The following is a 15517-nucleotide window of genomic DNA, read 5'->3' as shown; positions in this document are numbered from 1 at the left end:
TTTTTGATGTTTCGGCTATTTCTTCTTACTAACCTCTACAAATCAAAACTCCCTGGTTTAACAGTGGGTTAAAACTTCACCTGCCAGCTGTCTCATACCCCTAGTTTCATCAACTTCTTTTATTATTTTTCCCCATGAAGTCACATTCTCCACATTATAGATTGTTTTTCTTTTCTCCAGCAAGAGTTTTTAACCTTGAAACTGATCCTTAAACTGATCCTCCATCAGCATGATTTCCTGATTTTTCTTCTTGTGCCCTCTTTAATTTCTCTCCCTAAAGGCTGCTCAGCACTTACCATAGCTCATATGTTAAACAAATGGTAATTTATCTCTCAAGATTCACATCTATTTTTGTATTGGTTTTTCTAGTGTTTCTAGAAAACGTTTTTCTAGTGTGTCACCTGTGTGTTGTTTACATGTTAAAACTGCAGGTTTGTGGCAGAGGTTTGTACTCCCAGCAGTGTCAAATCTAATGTGCCTCACTCAGCAGACACTCAGTTAATTAGAATTGGCTGGCTGACAGGTTTTCTTTTTAAGATGAACTGTGAAGCATTTAGCAGCTTTTAAAATACACTAGTTTTTTTTTTTTTTTGTACACTCCTTTCCATCCTCTGCAAAGTGATTTCATAGACACTGATTATTTCTTAAAGAACATACAACTGTTAGAGTTAGTAGTGTTTTTGCATAATGACCAGTATGAGCATTCTACCTAGTAGGTTTCCAGAATTTAGATCCTTAATTGTTCTGCTTCTTTTATCTTTTTCATTCATTGAGTCTTTTTACAGGGTTTACTCCAGCCTTTTACTGTCTTCCAGAATGAAGTTGGCATGGGTAATAAAAATATATGCAAATTCCATAAGAAGGGGTTTTAGGCACCTTTTGTGCATGGCCTCAAAACTTTTAGCCCATCTTTTTATTCCAGCATCTTCCCATTTATAATCGCAAGAACCCGTGAACCTGTATCATCCACTTTCTGCCCTGAGGTTTCTCTGCCACTTCCTGGGGTATGTTTGGGAACCTACTCAGCAGTTCAGATAAGCAAAACCTGAATGTCCAGGCTGCATTAACACCCTGCAAGGCAACCCTTCACTCAGGAACACTATCCTGAGGCACTCTACGTGACTGCTCAGAGAGCCCCTAGCAGAATTGAGTTCATTCCCAAATGAAGAAATAAAGGCAAGAATGGAGAAGATCAAACAGCTATGGAGAGTACGTTGTTAAATAGAGCTTCATATGCGGCTTGGTATATGAAGTACATAACTGACCATGTTGGCATGTGGATGATGTTGTGGAGTTAAGTTGTTTACTTCCGAAAATAATGGCTCCAATAATAATTAAAGACTAAGTGTAGTTCCGTTTGCCAGTAGAAGACCACACCTTTCTTGAGTCGCGAAAGAAAGTTCTGATTGCAAACAAAGAATGATGAATTGTCTGGAAGTTTTCTCTGAAAGCGATCTCAAAGTCCCTGATTCTTGGATATGGTAAAGGTATTAAGCTTCTGTGGTAGAGAGCACTGAACTTGGTGCTGGGGGAATACAAGGATGTGTGAGATACAGTCTTTATGTCAGCCAGACTGGGGAGCTAAAATACCTGTACCTCTATAAATACTTGAAAGACTATTGGCTGCTATTAGATGGGTTCACTAACAGAATTTATAACATTTGAGCCTACTTTGAAGGATGTGAAGGATTGGCCAAATCCATAATCTACCTGTGTGCTATGCTTAGTCACTCAGTCTTGTCTGACTCTTGGCAACCCCATGGACTGTAGCCCGTCCGTGGGGATTCTCCAGGCAAGAATACTGAAGTGAGTTGCCATGCCCTCCTTCGTGGGATCTTCCCAACAACCCAGGGGTCAAACCCAGGTCTCCCACATTGCAGGCGGTTTCTTTACTGTCTGAGCCACCAGGGAAGCCCAAGAATACTGGAGCGGGTAGCCTGTCCCTTCCCCAGGGAAACTTCCCAATCTAGGAATCAAACTGTGGTCTCCTGCATTACAGGCGGATTCTTTACCAGCTAAGCTATCAGGGAAGCTCATATTCTGCCTACTTTCACTTAAAGTTACTGTGAAGACACAGAATGTTAGCAACCTAAATTGCTGAGAGAAGCATAAAGTAAATGCAAGACTCAAGATTGTAACAAAGTACTATTTCTGGAATAGTTAGTTTATGAGAATATTCAGTTTAGGACTTAAATTTCTAGTAGCACTTACCAATGATGAAAGAATAGATAAGTAATCCTATTTTTTAATTTTGTTTTTCACTTCACTTTTAGAACTCTGGCGAAAGTTTAAAATTTAAGCTGCTCTTTGTACTATTACTTGTGCAATAATTACAGTCCCAGTTAATAATATGAACACCTGTTTTTTATTGAAATATAATCGACTTATTAGTTTCATGTGTACAACATAATGATTCAGTATTTATGCATATTGTGAAACGATCACCACAGTAGGGTCTAGTTAATCACACGTCATTATGCATATTTTTCTTTTGATGAAAACGTTTAAAATCTGTTTTCTTATCAACTTTCAACAACGCAATACAGCATTATTAACTGTAGTCACCAGGACTTATTTTATAAGTGGAGGTTTGGTATCTTTTGACTACTTTCACCCATTTTGCTCACCTCTGGCAACCACCAGTCTGTTCTCTGTATCTGTGAGTTTGGTTTTGTGTTTTTATTTTTCACACGTGAGATCGTGTGGTCTTTTTATGACAGCCAGCCTACTTTTTAGCATAGGTTTTTGCTAGAATGTAAGGTTTTAACTGACATTTGAATACACTTAGAGAATCACCTCAGTATAAAGGTGATTTCTTAAAATATCTTGAAAGAAGGTAATATTTTGCTAGAGTTATTTCTTTCTCTTCTTCTTAAAAATCTTTCCCAGTGGAAAGAACTCTCTATAGTAGTCCCTGAGTGTCCACAGAGGATTAGTTCCAGGACCCTCTTAGATGCCAAAATCCAAGTCACTCAAGCTGCATATAAAAAGGTGTAGTATTTCCTATAACTTATGCATGTGTTTTAAATCATCTGTAGATCACTTATAATACCTAATACAATGTAAATGCTATGTAAATAGTTGTTAGATACAGTGTAAATCCTGTGTAAACAGTTCCTGGCATGGCAGATTCAAATTTTGCTTTATTGAATTTTCTGAAATTTTTTTTAACTTTAAAAAATTGAAGTATAGTTAACACACAACATTATGTTAGTTTCAGGTGTCCAACATAGTCATTTGGCAATTAAATGTATTACAAAATGATCCCCACAGTAATTCCAGTAACCATCTGTCACCACACAAAATTATTAGTGTTATCCACTACAGTCATGCTCTGAGATATTGCAGGTTTGGTTCCAGACCACTGAAATAAAGCTAATATTGCAATAAAGTGAACCATACAATTTTTTTTGGTTTCTGAGTGCATATAAAAGTTATTATAGTCTATTAAGTGTACAGTAGCATTATGTCTTAAAAAGTACAATGTACATACCCTTTATTAAAAAGATGTTGTTGTTCGACTGCTCAGTCGTGTCTGACTCTTTGTGACCCCATGGACTGCAGCACCCAGGCTTCCCTTTCCTCCACCATCTCCTGGAGCTTGCTCAAACTCATGTCCATTGATTGAGTTGGTGATGCCGTCCAACCATCTCTTCTGTCATCCCTTTCTCCTCCTGCCTTCAATCTTTCCCAGCATCAAGGTCTTTTCTAATGAGTTGGCTTTTTGCATCAGGTGGCCAAAGTATTGGAGCTTCAGCTTTAGCATCAGTCCTTCAGATGAATATTCAGTATTGATTTCCTTTAGGGCTGACTGGTTTGATCACCTTGTAGTCCAAGGGACTCTCAAGAGTCTTCTCCAACACCACAGTTCAAAAGCATCAGTTCTTCCGTGCTCAGCCTTCTTTATGGTCCAACTCTCACACTGATACATGACTACTGGAAAACTATAGCTTTGACTAAATGGACCTTTGTTGGCAAAGTAATTTAAAAATACTGTATTGCTAAAAATTGCTGACCACTATCTTACAATGTAGGGCTGCCACAAACCTTCAATTTGTTTAAAAAAAAAAAAGGCAACAAATGGCAGCACAGTAAAGTAAGGAATGCCTATATATTCCTTATGCTCTATAGTACATCTCTGTGATTTATTTGTTTTATAACTTGAAGTTTGCACCTCTTAATCCCCTTTACCTATTTCACCTAACCTCCCACTCTGTCCCTTCCACCTCTCTATATCCATGAGTTTGTTTTTCTCTTCTTTGGTTTGTTCATTTGTTTTTTAGATTCCACATGTAAATGAGATCACATAGTATTCATCTTTCTCTACCTAATTTATTTCACTTAGCATAATGCCATTTTGCTGCAATTGGCAAAGTTTTGTTCTTTTTCACGACTGAGTTATATTCCTTTGCACATATATACCACATCTTCTTTCATCCTTTCTTCTATCAGTGAACTTCTGGTTTACTTCCATGTCTTGGCCATGCTTCCCTGGTGGCTCAGATGGTAAGGAATCTGCCTGCAATGCAGATGACCTACCTAGGTTTGATCCCATGGACAGAGGAGCTTGGCAGGCTACAGTGGATGGGGTTACAAAGAGTCGGACACAGCTGGGTGACTAACACACACACAAATACACAAGATAGGCTGCTGGAACTGTCTCTGTGGTTGTGTGGAATTTGTCTGTGATCCAACAGACCTTTTTAGGTTGCTTCCATGTCTTGGCTATAGTAAGTAGTACTACACTGAACATAGGGCTGTTTTTGAGTTACTGGGTTTTTTCTCCCCTTGGTTAAATCCTCAGAAGTGGAATTTCTAGATTGTTTGGTAGTTTTTTGATAGTATTTTTAAATTAATTTATTGTTTTATCTTTGGCTGCGCTGGGTGTCCACTGTCGTGTACAAGCTTTTCTCTAATTGCAGTGAGACGGGGCTGCTCTCTAGTCGTGCACAGGCTTCTCATTGCAGCGCCTCCGCTGGTTGTGGAGCATGGACCCTAGGCATTCAGGCTTCAGTAGTTGCAGCGCATAGACTTAATTGCCGTGCAGCATGTGGTATCTTCATGGACCAGGGATGGGACCCATGTCCCCTGCATTGCAAGGTGGACTCTTAACCACTGAACCATCAGGAAGCCTAGTGCTTCTATTTTTAATTTTAAAGGACCCTTCATGTTGTTTTCTATAGTGGGTACACCAACTTACACTTCAGCCAGTAATGCTCAAGGGTTGCCTTTTCTCCATATCCTCACCAGCAGTTGTTATTTGTTGTTTTTTTGATGACAGCCATTCTGACAGGTGTGAGGTGATAATAGCTCGTTGTGATTTTGATTTGCATTTTCATGATGATTAGTGACTTTGAGCATCTTTTCATATGTCTTTTAGCCAGCCATTTGTGTGTCTTTTTTGGAGAAATGTCCATTCAGGTTCTCTGCCCATTTTTTAAATGGATTTTTAAAAAATTGAATTGTATGACTTCTTTATATAATTTGGATAATAACCCCTTATCAGAGCCACCATTTACAAATATCTTCTCCTGTTCAGTAGGTTGTCTTTTTGTTTTGTTGATAGTTTCCTTTGCTGGGCAAAAGCTTTCTAGTTTGATGTAGTTTTACATCTGTTTATTTGTGCTTTTGTTTCCCTGGTCTGAGGAGACAGAGCCAAAAAAATATTGCTAAGATCAGTGTCAGAGACCATACTGACTGTGTTTTCTCCTAGGGGTTTTATGGTCTCAGGCCTTAAAGTCTGTAATCCATTTTGAGTTCATTATTGTGTATGGTATAAGACAACAGTCCTCTTGCTGTGGCCGTGCTGGTGCTGGGGCTGGCTGTAAGGCTTGGTTGCCACTGTTGCAAATGTTCTGGTATGACCCCTAGGGTGAGAGCCACTGTGGGGCTATGCCGGTGCCCGTCAAGGGTGCCTAGTTGGGCTGGCAAGTTTGTGGGCCACACTGGAGGGGCCCTGGTCCTGGCTGAGGGCACTCACCCAGACTGGTGGGACAGGTTTCTTTCCATATGTTTTCCACCTGCAGCTGATTGAATCCACAGATTTGGAACCTGTAGATATAGAGGGCTGATTGTCCATGAAATAATACTGCTTTAGAAATGAAATGACAAAATTTAACTCCACTTTAGTAAAAAATATTGGCTCTGTTCCAAGACCTACACTTCAATTTTAATTAGAAGAGTATATCAGTGGACACAATGGGAAGAAAATGTGTGGTTTGCTTTCAGTAAAACTGAGTACACCAATACTTTTTCAGTGTGCATTATGGAATTATATCCTGTACCTCATAGATATTTCTAAGGGAAAAAAATCAAAGACACATGTTACACTGAATAGCAAGGTAGTGTGAATTTTGAAATAGTTATTCTGCAGTGTGTTTCTTCATTTTCCATTGTCGGGAGAAAATTGTTATTAAACTTTAGAATTAAATATGTTGTACTAATGTGCTGAGTCCATTTACATTTTATGGAATAACTGTATTTGTTCTGCACTAGCTAGCTGGCTGGCAGAGAAAATGAGTGGTGTTTGGTGATATTTTAAAGTTGTCATTTCATCAGCAACCAACTTAGAGGATCTAAATATAAATCTGGAAATGAAGTGTTGTGTGCTATATTTGGCTGCTCTGAAGACTGAAATAAAGCTTTTCCTACCACTTCCCAGTGGGTTTTTCCTGAGAGTCAGTTGTTCTTCTGGCAAGTTTTTTTTTTTTATCCTAGATTGTGCTGGCCTTTAGAAGGAAAACTACAAAAGTTACCCCAAAAAATTATATTTTAAAGGTAATGTTTTTAATTATGGGAATTAAAAAAAAAATACGTAAATGTGTCTTCACCTTATTCTGGGCCCATACCCCAGAGGCAATACTGTTTAACAATTTCTCTTATTTTAGTTTTCTAGTAGTTGTGAATATAATTGTAAATAATATATATATATATGTGTATATATATATATATATATATATATGCCGTCATTTATTTTACCAACTATGTATGAGGTAGGACTGCACTGTAAGAAGATGCCAAAACTCTTGGCATTCTCAAGAGATGTGTTTTAAGAATTTAAGAACTCGGGTCTTCTGAGTCATACATGCTGCTCTATTACTTAATTTCTCCCTTGAAGTTCTACTTAACTTTAACTGTGATTCTCAGCTGGAAGGGAGAAAAGTGTGCTATGGCCTTAGTCCAGCAGAAGAATGTATCAGAATCTTTGGGAAGGTCTTTTTCAGATGTCTTCCTTCCTACCTTTTAAGGGAAGCTCACTTACTTGGTTGAAAGTCATTGTGTGCAATTTTGGGTGTCACTAATTGAGAGTTTATTATGCAGATAGTCCAGAAGCAGGAAAAAACAATTTGGAATAATATATGTATGTATTATTTATATATAATAGAAAATATATTTTATATATAAAGGCCAAGATATTTTAGTGGTAAATAGTTCTTTGTTCAGACGGAGGCATCATTGTTTTAGATCTCTTCATTTTCTGTTTATCCTATTATTCCATTATTAACCCTAGCAGAGGGCTTTCCTTTTTATTTGCTTTACAAGAGTTCCTGCCTAAGCATTAATGAGCAGAGAACAAGAAAACAAAGCAGAGATGTGAATGCCACAGCATGGTAGGGCTTCCTGCTCAGATGAGTTAATAGCTTCTGAATTCTAGATAAGGGTGAGTCAGATTATCTCCAGTAGAATTACTATCACTGGACCTTCCAGGTTCAGTGGAATAGTTGAAACTCTGAGGTCTCACTCCTTAAATGCCAGTCTGCATCTTTTATACCTTTAAACCTGATGGAAAACTCTTAAAAGTCTGTGATTTTGTGTATTTGGCACCTTAACTTGGTACTGCTGCTGCTAAGTCACTTCAGTTGTGTCTGACTCTGTGTGACCCCATAGATAGCAGCCCACCAGGCTCCGCCGTCCCTGGGATTCTCCAGGCAAGAACACTGGAGTGGGTTGCCATTTCCTTCTCCAATGCATGGAAGTGAGAAGTGAAAAGTGAAAGTGAAGTCGCTCGGTTGTGTCTGACAGTGGGACAACAGCAGTGACAAGGACGTGTTTGTGTAAAGAGCTGGTTCCATAGTACTCTTGACTTCTCACTACAGCACCTAAGGGAAGTGAAAATCCTAAGATGAGAAATACTAATGGGGCTCTCTATTTGTTTTATTTGCAGACAGCAGCTGAATATGTAAAATCTCGACTCCCAGAGGCCCTTAAGCAGCATCTTCAAGACTACGAGAAAGACAAAGAAAATAGTGTATTGTCTTACCAGACCATCCTTGAACAGCAGATTCTATCAATTGACCGAGAAATGCTAGAAAAATTGACTGTATCCTATGATGAAGCAGGTATGCTTGTCTTTAATACATACACACACACACATGCATGCACACATACAATGTTTTCTTCCTAAAGAAATTTTTTTTTTAGATTTCGGTTACATTTAGGTCCTTTTCTTTGATAGAAGAAGAAGGATAGACTGAACTCAAAGTTATATAACATGGATTAGCAGTAAGTTTCATTTCTGAAGTTTTAGTGTCGAAGACTTTAATCAAGAGATTTCTAAAAATGGCTCTGAAATATCAAATCCTGTTAAAATTTTTTGCTCTTTTTTAAATGGAATTTTTCTGGCCTTTTATCAGCAATGTGCTTCTACTGATTTAATCTTTTAAAGTGTCACTTTAATTCTAGATGTGAGCTGAAAACTTTTACATCCAATAATCCAAGAACTGTTAGTTGCTTCAAGTATTATTTTTTAATTTCAGAAATTTTCTTTTCTGAAGAGGTATCATTTTTTGCCCTGAAGTTTCAAGTTGAACTTGACTTTCTTTTCCTTTAGCTCCTCAGATGAATCCTAGCCCCTAATACCACACTGGACACTTTAGTTTACTGCCTTCTATAAATTCATATTATCCAAAAGAGCTGTTTAATGAAGAAACTTGTTAGTGAAGGCCTGGATTGACCTTCCTTGTGATACCATTCTATCTATTACATGGTCTGTCAGCTAAAACCTAATTGTAATGAAACCAGTGCCGTATTACTTGGAATTACTAAAATCTTGAATAAAACTAAACTTATTCGGGAGAAATATCTTGATTAAAATGATCTTACCACCTCTGCATCCCACCCTCCCACAAAATGGATTAAGAAGTATGGGAAAATAGGTTTCTAATGGTCAGTCACTGCTGCTGCTGCTAAGTCACTTCAGTTGTGTCCAACTCTGTGCAACCCCATAGACGGCAGCCCACCAAGCTCCCCCGTCCCTGGGATTCTCCAGGCAAGAAGACTGGAGTGGGTTGCCATTTCCTTCTCCAATGCATGAAAGTGAAAAGTGAAAGTGAAGTCGCTCAGTCGTGTCTGACTCTCAGCGACTCCATGGACTGCAGCCCACCAGGCTCCTCCGTCCATGGGATTTTCCAGGCAAGAGTACTGGAGTGGGGTGCCATTGCCTTCTCTGGTCAAACACTAGTAGTATTAATGCCCTTTTTAATACCAGCATCTTCTGTTTTTATTTCTACAAAGGAATTGTTGTTATCATCTTACTTTCTTTCACATGATCTAAACAGTGTCAGTGCTGACATTCTTAACATTTGATTTCAAGCTTAAATAGCAAACAGAAGAGCAAACCTTAAAAAAAATTTTTTTTTTTTTCTGCACATGCCTAACCACCGATGCACCTTCTGTGGTGATTAAGCTGTCCACATTTTCATTCAAACTTCTAACATGTTTATATTCACAGGGTAAATCCACGTGTCTAGGCTTGCCCAGGACATCACTACTCTCTCTATGATTCTTCTTTGCTTTATTGATTGTGTGAAAGACACGGTGACTTTCTTCTGCCTGTTGGGCTTTGAGTTATCTAGCCTCTGTATTTGTCTTGTTTTTAATGTTCTTCTCTTTGGAATGGTCAGTCATCTCCTCTCTCACCCTACTGGAGTAACATAAGGCTATGTAACCAGCCCTATCAGAATAATTTTTAAAGTTTCAAGATTCTCAGAGATTATAGAACTCAAATAGTCCATCTGCTTCCTGTCCCCATAACCATTTTTTAAATTTTATTTGAAGTATAAATTATTTAAATATTGTATTAATTTCTGCTGTACAGCAAAGTGATTGTGTTATATGTATATATATATTCTTTTTCATATTCATTTCCATTATGGTTTAGCGCAGGAAATTGATTATAGTATCCTGTGCTACATAGTAGGACCTTGTTTATCTATCTCTATATATACTAGTTTGCATCAACTATTTCCAAACTCTCAGTTCATTCAACCCCTTCTCCCTCCCCCTTGGCAACCACAAGTCTGTTCTCCAAGTCTGTGAGTCTGCTTCTGTTTCATGAATAGGTTCATTTGTGTCATATTTTAGATTCCACATATATGTGATATCGTATGCTATTTGTCTTTTTCTGACTTACTTCATTTAGTATGATAATCTCTAGATCCATTAATGTTGCTAAAATGGCATTGTTTTGTTTTTTTATGGCTGAGTAACATTCCAGTGTGTGTGTGTGTGTGTGTGTGTGTGTGTGTGTATGTATACCACATCTTTATCCATTCATCTGACAGTAGACATTTAGGTTGTTTCCATGTCTTGGCCATTGTAAATGGCGCTGCTATGAATATTGAGGTGCATATGTATTTTCAAATTATAGTTTTGTTTGGGTAGGTATATGCCCAGGAGTGGGATTGCTGGATCATATGGCATCTCCGTTCTTTTTTTGTTTTTTTTGAGGAACCTCCACACTTTTCCACAGTGGCTATGCCAATTTACATTCCCAACAACGGTATAAAAGGATTCCCTTTTTGCCACATCCTCTCCAGCATTAGCATCTTTTCAACTGTCTATTGACTATCTTTATGTCTTCTTTGGAGAAATGTCTGTTTAGGTCTTCTGCTCAGTTTTCAATTTAGTTGCTTAGGTTTTTTTGTTATTGAATTATGTGAACAGTTTATTTATTTTAGAAATTAAGCCCTTACTGGTCACATCATTTGCAGATATTTTCTCCCAGTCCATAGGTTTTCTTTTTGTTTTGTTTATAGTTTCCTTTACTGTGCAAAAGTTTATAAGCTTGATTAGGTTCCATTTGTTTAGTTTTGCTTTTATTTCTATTGCCTTGGAACACTGACCTAAGAAAACATTGGTACAATTTATGTCAGAGAATGTTTTGCCTTTAAAACTTTAAAGAGTTTTATGCTGTCGTGTTTTTATTTCATTAAGCCATTTAAAATTTATTTTTGTGTATGGTGAAAGGATGTGTTCTAACCTCATTGCATTGATTTACATGTGACTGTCCCACCCTCCCAACACCACTTGAAGAGACTGTCCTTTCTGCATTGTATATTCCTGCCTCATTTGTCAAAGATTAATTGTCCATAAGTGTGTGGGTTGATATTTGGGCTTTCTCTTCTGTTACATTGATCCATATGTCTGTTTTGGTGCCAATATCACGCAGTTTTGATTACTGTAGCTTTGTAGTATTGTCTGAAGTCTGGGAGGGTTATGCCTCCTGCTTCCCCACCCCGACCCAACCCTTAAAGATTGCTTTGGTAATTCTGGGTCTTATGCATCCATATAAATTTTAGGATTGCCCACTACCATTCTATAATGAGAAAACTGAGACTTGTCTAAAGTAACACAGTTTATTATAGAGCTGGAATTCCAGCCTCCTAACTACTAATCAAGCTGGGCTGTCACCATATTCATGCAGGTTGTCATTCACTCAGTTGGCATTTGTGGAAGGCATAGCAATATGCTTGACAGTTGTAAGAAAGAGGGACAAGCATAGAAAGGGCAGAGAGGAATCTGAGATGTAGAAAACAGAGATCTTGCATAATCAAATCTAGCTAAAACATAGATTTATGTCTTATGTTTATGTTAAAGCATAGATTTATGGCTTCTAGCGAAAAATATCTGACCATTTGGAATATGTACACTCTATAATATCCATAATCTGTTAAAGTTAAGCTGAGGGGATGTGGAGAAAAGGAACAGTGAAAGTGGCTGTTCATGTTATTAAAACCTCTTCATGTGAGGTAATTTTAATGGCTGCATAATGTTCTATTCTTTGAAATTGCTACTCACTAAGCATTTCTTATGTTGGATGATTATGGGTTTTTTTGGTTTTGCTATTATGAATAATGCTGCAATGAATATAAACATTTGTCTACATTTCATATTACTCTAGGGAACAGACTTTCAAAAACATGAATTTAGAATTAGAAGGTAGGGAAGGAGATGATGCTTAGAGCAGAGCCTCGGAGCAGCAAGGAATAAGAGCAAAGAGTAAATCCATAAAAAGTAATCATCATATGGCACTACACTGTAATTCAAATCAGCATTCACAGACCCTGCATTATAGAGCTGACATCATTGATCTGTATAACAGTGACCTTCATTCACAGAGAAAAGGTTCAATAATGTTAATTATATTCTGTATGTAAAAATAGGAATTGTATGAATAGAAACCACTTTAGATTTTCATCCGGTTGGTTTATTTTTAAGTCAGACTGTTATAGGAATAAAGATTTTTGTGGTATAATTGAAAGAGTTCTTGGAGCCAGAAGACCCAGATTCTGTTCCTAGCTCTGCTGCCAACCAGGTATGTGACCTTGATTAAGTCACCAAACCTCCCTAAAGCCTATTTCCATAGAAATGGAAGGTGTGAACAGTATCTCATAGATGTCTTCCGTTTCTAAAACTATGATTCTGGTCTCTTGACATGGAAAACTCAGGTAGCCATAGTTTCTGGAAGTTGCACATAGCTGCTTCGTGAATCTTCTGCTTGCTCATTTGCCTTTCTCCTCTCTTCACAGATATCCCATGTAATTTGTTTAAAAACTGGCTAGAAGACAACTGTCACTTATCTTTTTTGGCATGTGCACATGAATTTGCTCAGGCATGCTTTTGTTGCTAAGATAGGGAGTGAGACTGTATGAGTGAGGCAAAACCAGATTTTGGGAGGAAAGGTTCTGAGCCATCATTCATGGATTCTTATTAAGACTGCTTAGATTTTTTAAAAATTAATTTATTTATTTTAATTGGAGGCTAATTACTTTACAATATTGTATTGGTTTTGCCATGCATTGACATGAATCAGTCACAGGTGTACATGTGTTCCCTATCCTGAACCCCCCTCCCAGATCCCTCCCCATCCCACCCCTCAGGGTCATCCCAGTGCACCAGCCCTGAGCACTCTGTCTCATGCATTGAACCTGGACTGGTGATCTGTTGCACATATGATAATATACATGTTTCAGTGCTATTCTCTCAAATCATCCCACCCTCGCTTTCTCCCACAGAGTCCAAAAGTCTGTTCTTTACATCTGTGTCTCTTTTACTGTCTCATATATAGGGTCATTGTTACCATCTTTCTAAATTCCATATATATGCGTTAATATACTATATTAGTGTTTTTCTTTCTGACTTACTTCACTCTGTTTAATAGGCTCCAGTTTCACCCACCTCATTAGAACTGATTAAAATGCATTATTTTCAATAGCTGAGTAATATTCCATTGTGTATATGTACCATTCGTCTGCTGATGGACGTCTAGGTTGCTTCCATGTCCTGGCTATTGTAAACAGTCCTGAGATGAACATTGGGGTACATGTGTCTCTTTCAATTCTGATTTCCTTGGTGTGTATGCCAGCAGTGGGATTGCTGGGTTGTATGGCAGTTCTATTTCCAGTTTTTTTAAGGAATCGCCACACTGTTCTCCATTGTGACTGTACTAGTTTGCATTCCCACCAACAGTGTAAGACAGTTCCCTTTTCTCTGCACCTTCTTCAGCATTTATTGTTTGTAGACTTTTTGATAAGACTGCTTAGATTTTTTTTTATTGGTACTTATTAATACTAAGCAAAATCTAGCTTGAGAAGATATGGTATGCTTTTGATCCGTTAATGTTTTTATTTGAATGGAGGTACAAGTTCATACACATTTCAATAGATTGGATTTAGCAGAGAGAAATTTCCAAGGAAAAGAGCTGCATGATTTGAAGGGATCAAAATAGCATTCCACACTGTCTCAGAAAGCATCATTAACGTAAGTATTTAGTGTTTATCATAGTGGGCAATAGTGGTAAAGAACCTACCTGCCAACGCAGGAGACATAAGAGATGTGGGTTCGATCCCTGAGTCAGGAAGATCCCCTGGAGGAGGGCGTGGCAACCCACTCCAGTATTCTTGCCTGGAGAATCCCATGGACAGAGAAGCCTGGTGGGATACAATCCATAGAGTTGCAGAGAGTCAGACACAACTGAAGCAATTTAGCACTCACAGAATGGGCAAATGGCAACCCACTCCAGTACTCTTGCCTGGAAAACCCCATGGGCAGAGGAGCCTGGTAGGCTGCAGTCCATGGGGTCACGAAGAGTAGGACATGACTGAGCGACTTCACTTTCACTTTTCACTTTCTTGCATTGGAGAAGGAAATGGCAACCCACTCCAGTGTTCCTGCCTGGAGAATCCCAGGGACAGTGGAGCCTGGTGGGCTGCTGTCTATGGGGTCGCACAGAGTCGGACATGACTGAAGCGACTTAGCAGCAGCAGCAGCAGAATGGGCAAAAGTTGAAGGGTTGAAATAGCCCGAGAGGGAATTTTTTCCTCTCATTATTTACTTTTATGCTTATATGTTATTCATGTCTCTCTTTGTTGTTTAGTCGTTCAGTCATGTCTGACTCTTTGTGACCCATGGACTGTGGCATGCCAGGCTTCTCTGTCCTTCATTATCTCCTGGGGTTTGCTCAATCTCATGTCCACTGAATCAATGAAGCCATCCAGCCATTTCATCCTCTGTCTCCCCCTTCTCCTCCTGCCTTCAATCTTTCCTAGCATCAAGATCTTTTCTAATGAGTCAGCTCTTCACATCAGGTGGCCAAAGTATTTGAGCTTCAGCTTTAGCATCAGTCCTTCCAATGAATATTCAGGGTTGATTTCCTTTAGGATTGACTGGTTTGATCTCCAAGGGACTCTCAAGAGTCTTCTCCAACACCACAGTTCAAAAGCATCAATTCTTTGGTACTCAACTTTCTTAATGGTCTCACACATTAAGAGATGAACTCTCACATCTGTACATGACTACTGGAAAAATCATAGCTTTGATTAGAAAAATGAGCTTTGATTAGAAGCCTTTGTCAGTAAAGTAATATCTCTGCTTTCTAATATGCTGTCTAGGTTTGTCATAGCTTTTCTTCCAAGGAGCAAGCATCTTTTAATTTCATGGCTGCAATCACCATCTACACGATTTTGGAGCCCAAGAAAAGAAAGTCTGTCACTGTTTCCATTTTTTCCCGATCTATTGGCCATGAAGTGATGGGACCAGATGCCATGATCTTCGTTTTGTGAATGTTGAGTTTAAAGCCAGCTTTTTCACTCTCCTCTTTCACCTTCATCAAGAGACTGTTTTGTTCCTCTTTACTTTCTGCCATTAGGGTGGGGTCCTCTGCATATCTGAGGTTATTGATAAATTCTCCCAGCAACCTTGATTCCAGCTTGTGCTTCATTCCGCCCGGCATTTTGCA

General features: G+C 38.5%; 1 protein-coding gene across 1 annotated transcript in view; it reads left to right on the top strand.

The window, feature by feature from the left end:
- Positions 1-15517, top strand: part of PPM1L (protein phosphatase, Mg2+/Mn2+ dependent 1L) — a 338714-nt gene that overhangs the window by 224671 nt on the left and 98526 nt on the right. The window contains exon 2 of the mRNA XM_004003202.5: positions 8165-8339. Within this exon, the coding sequence (XP_004003251.1) occupies positions 8165-8339 (175 nt within the window). The remainder of the gene's footprint in view (positions 1-8164; positions 8340-15517) is intronic.

This window comes from Ovis aries, chromosome 1 (genome assembly GCF_016772045.2).
Source record: "Ovis aries strain OAR_USU_Benz2616 breed Rambouillet chromosome 1, ARS-UI_Ramb_v3.0, whole genome shotgun sequence".
NCBI lineage: Eukaryota > Metazoa > Chordata > Mammalia > Artiodactyla > Bovidae > Ovis > Ovis aries.
Note: the sequence above shows the minus strand (reverse complement) of the source record. Positions and strands in the feature narration are given on the sequence as shown.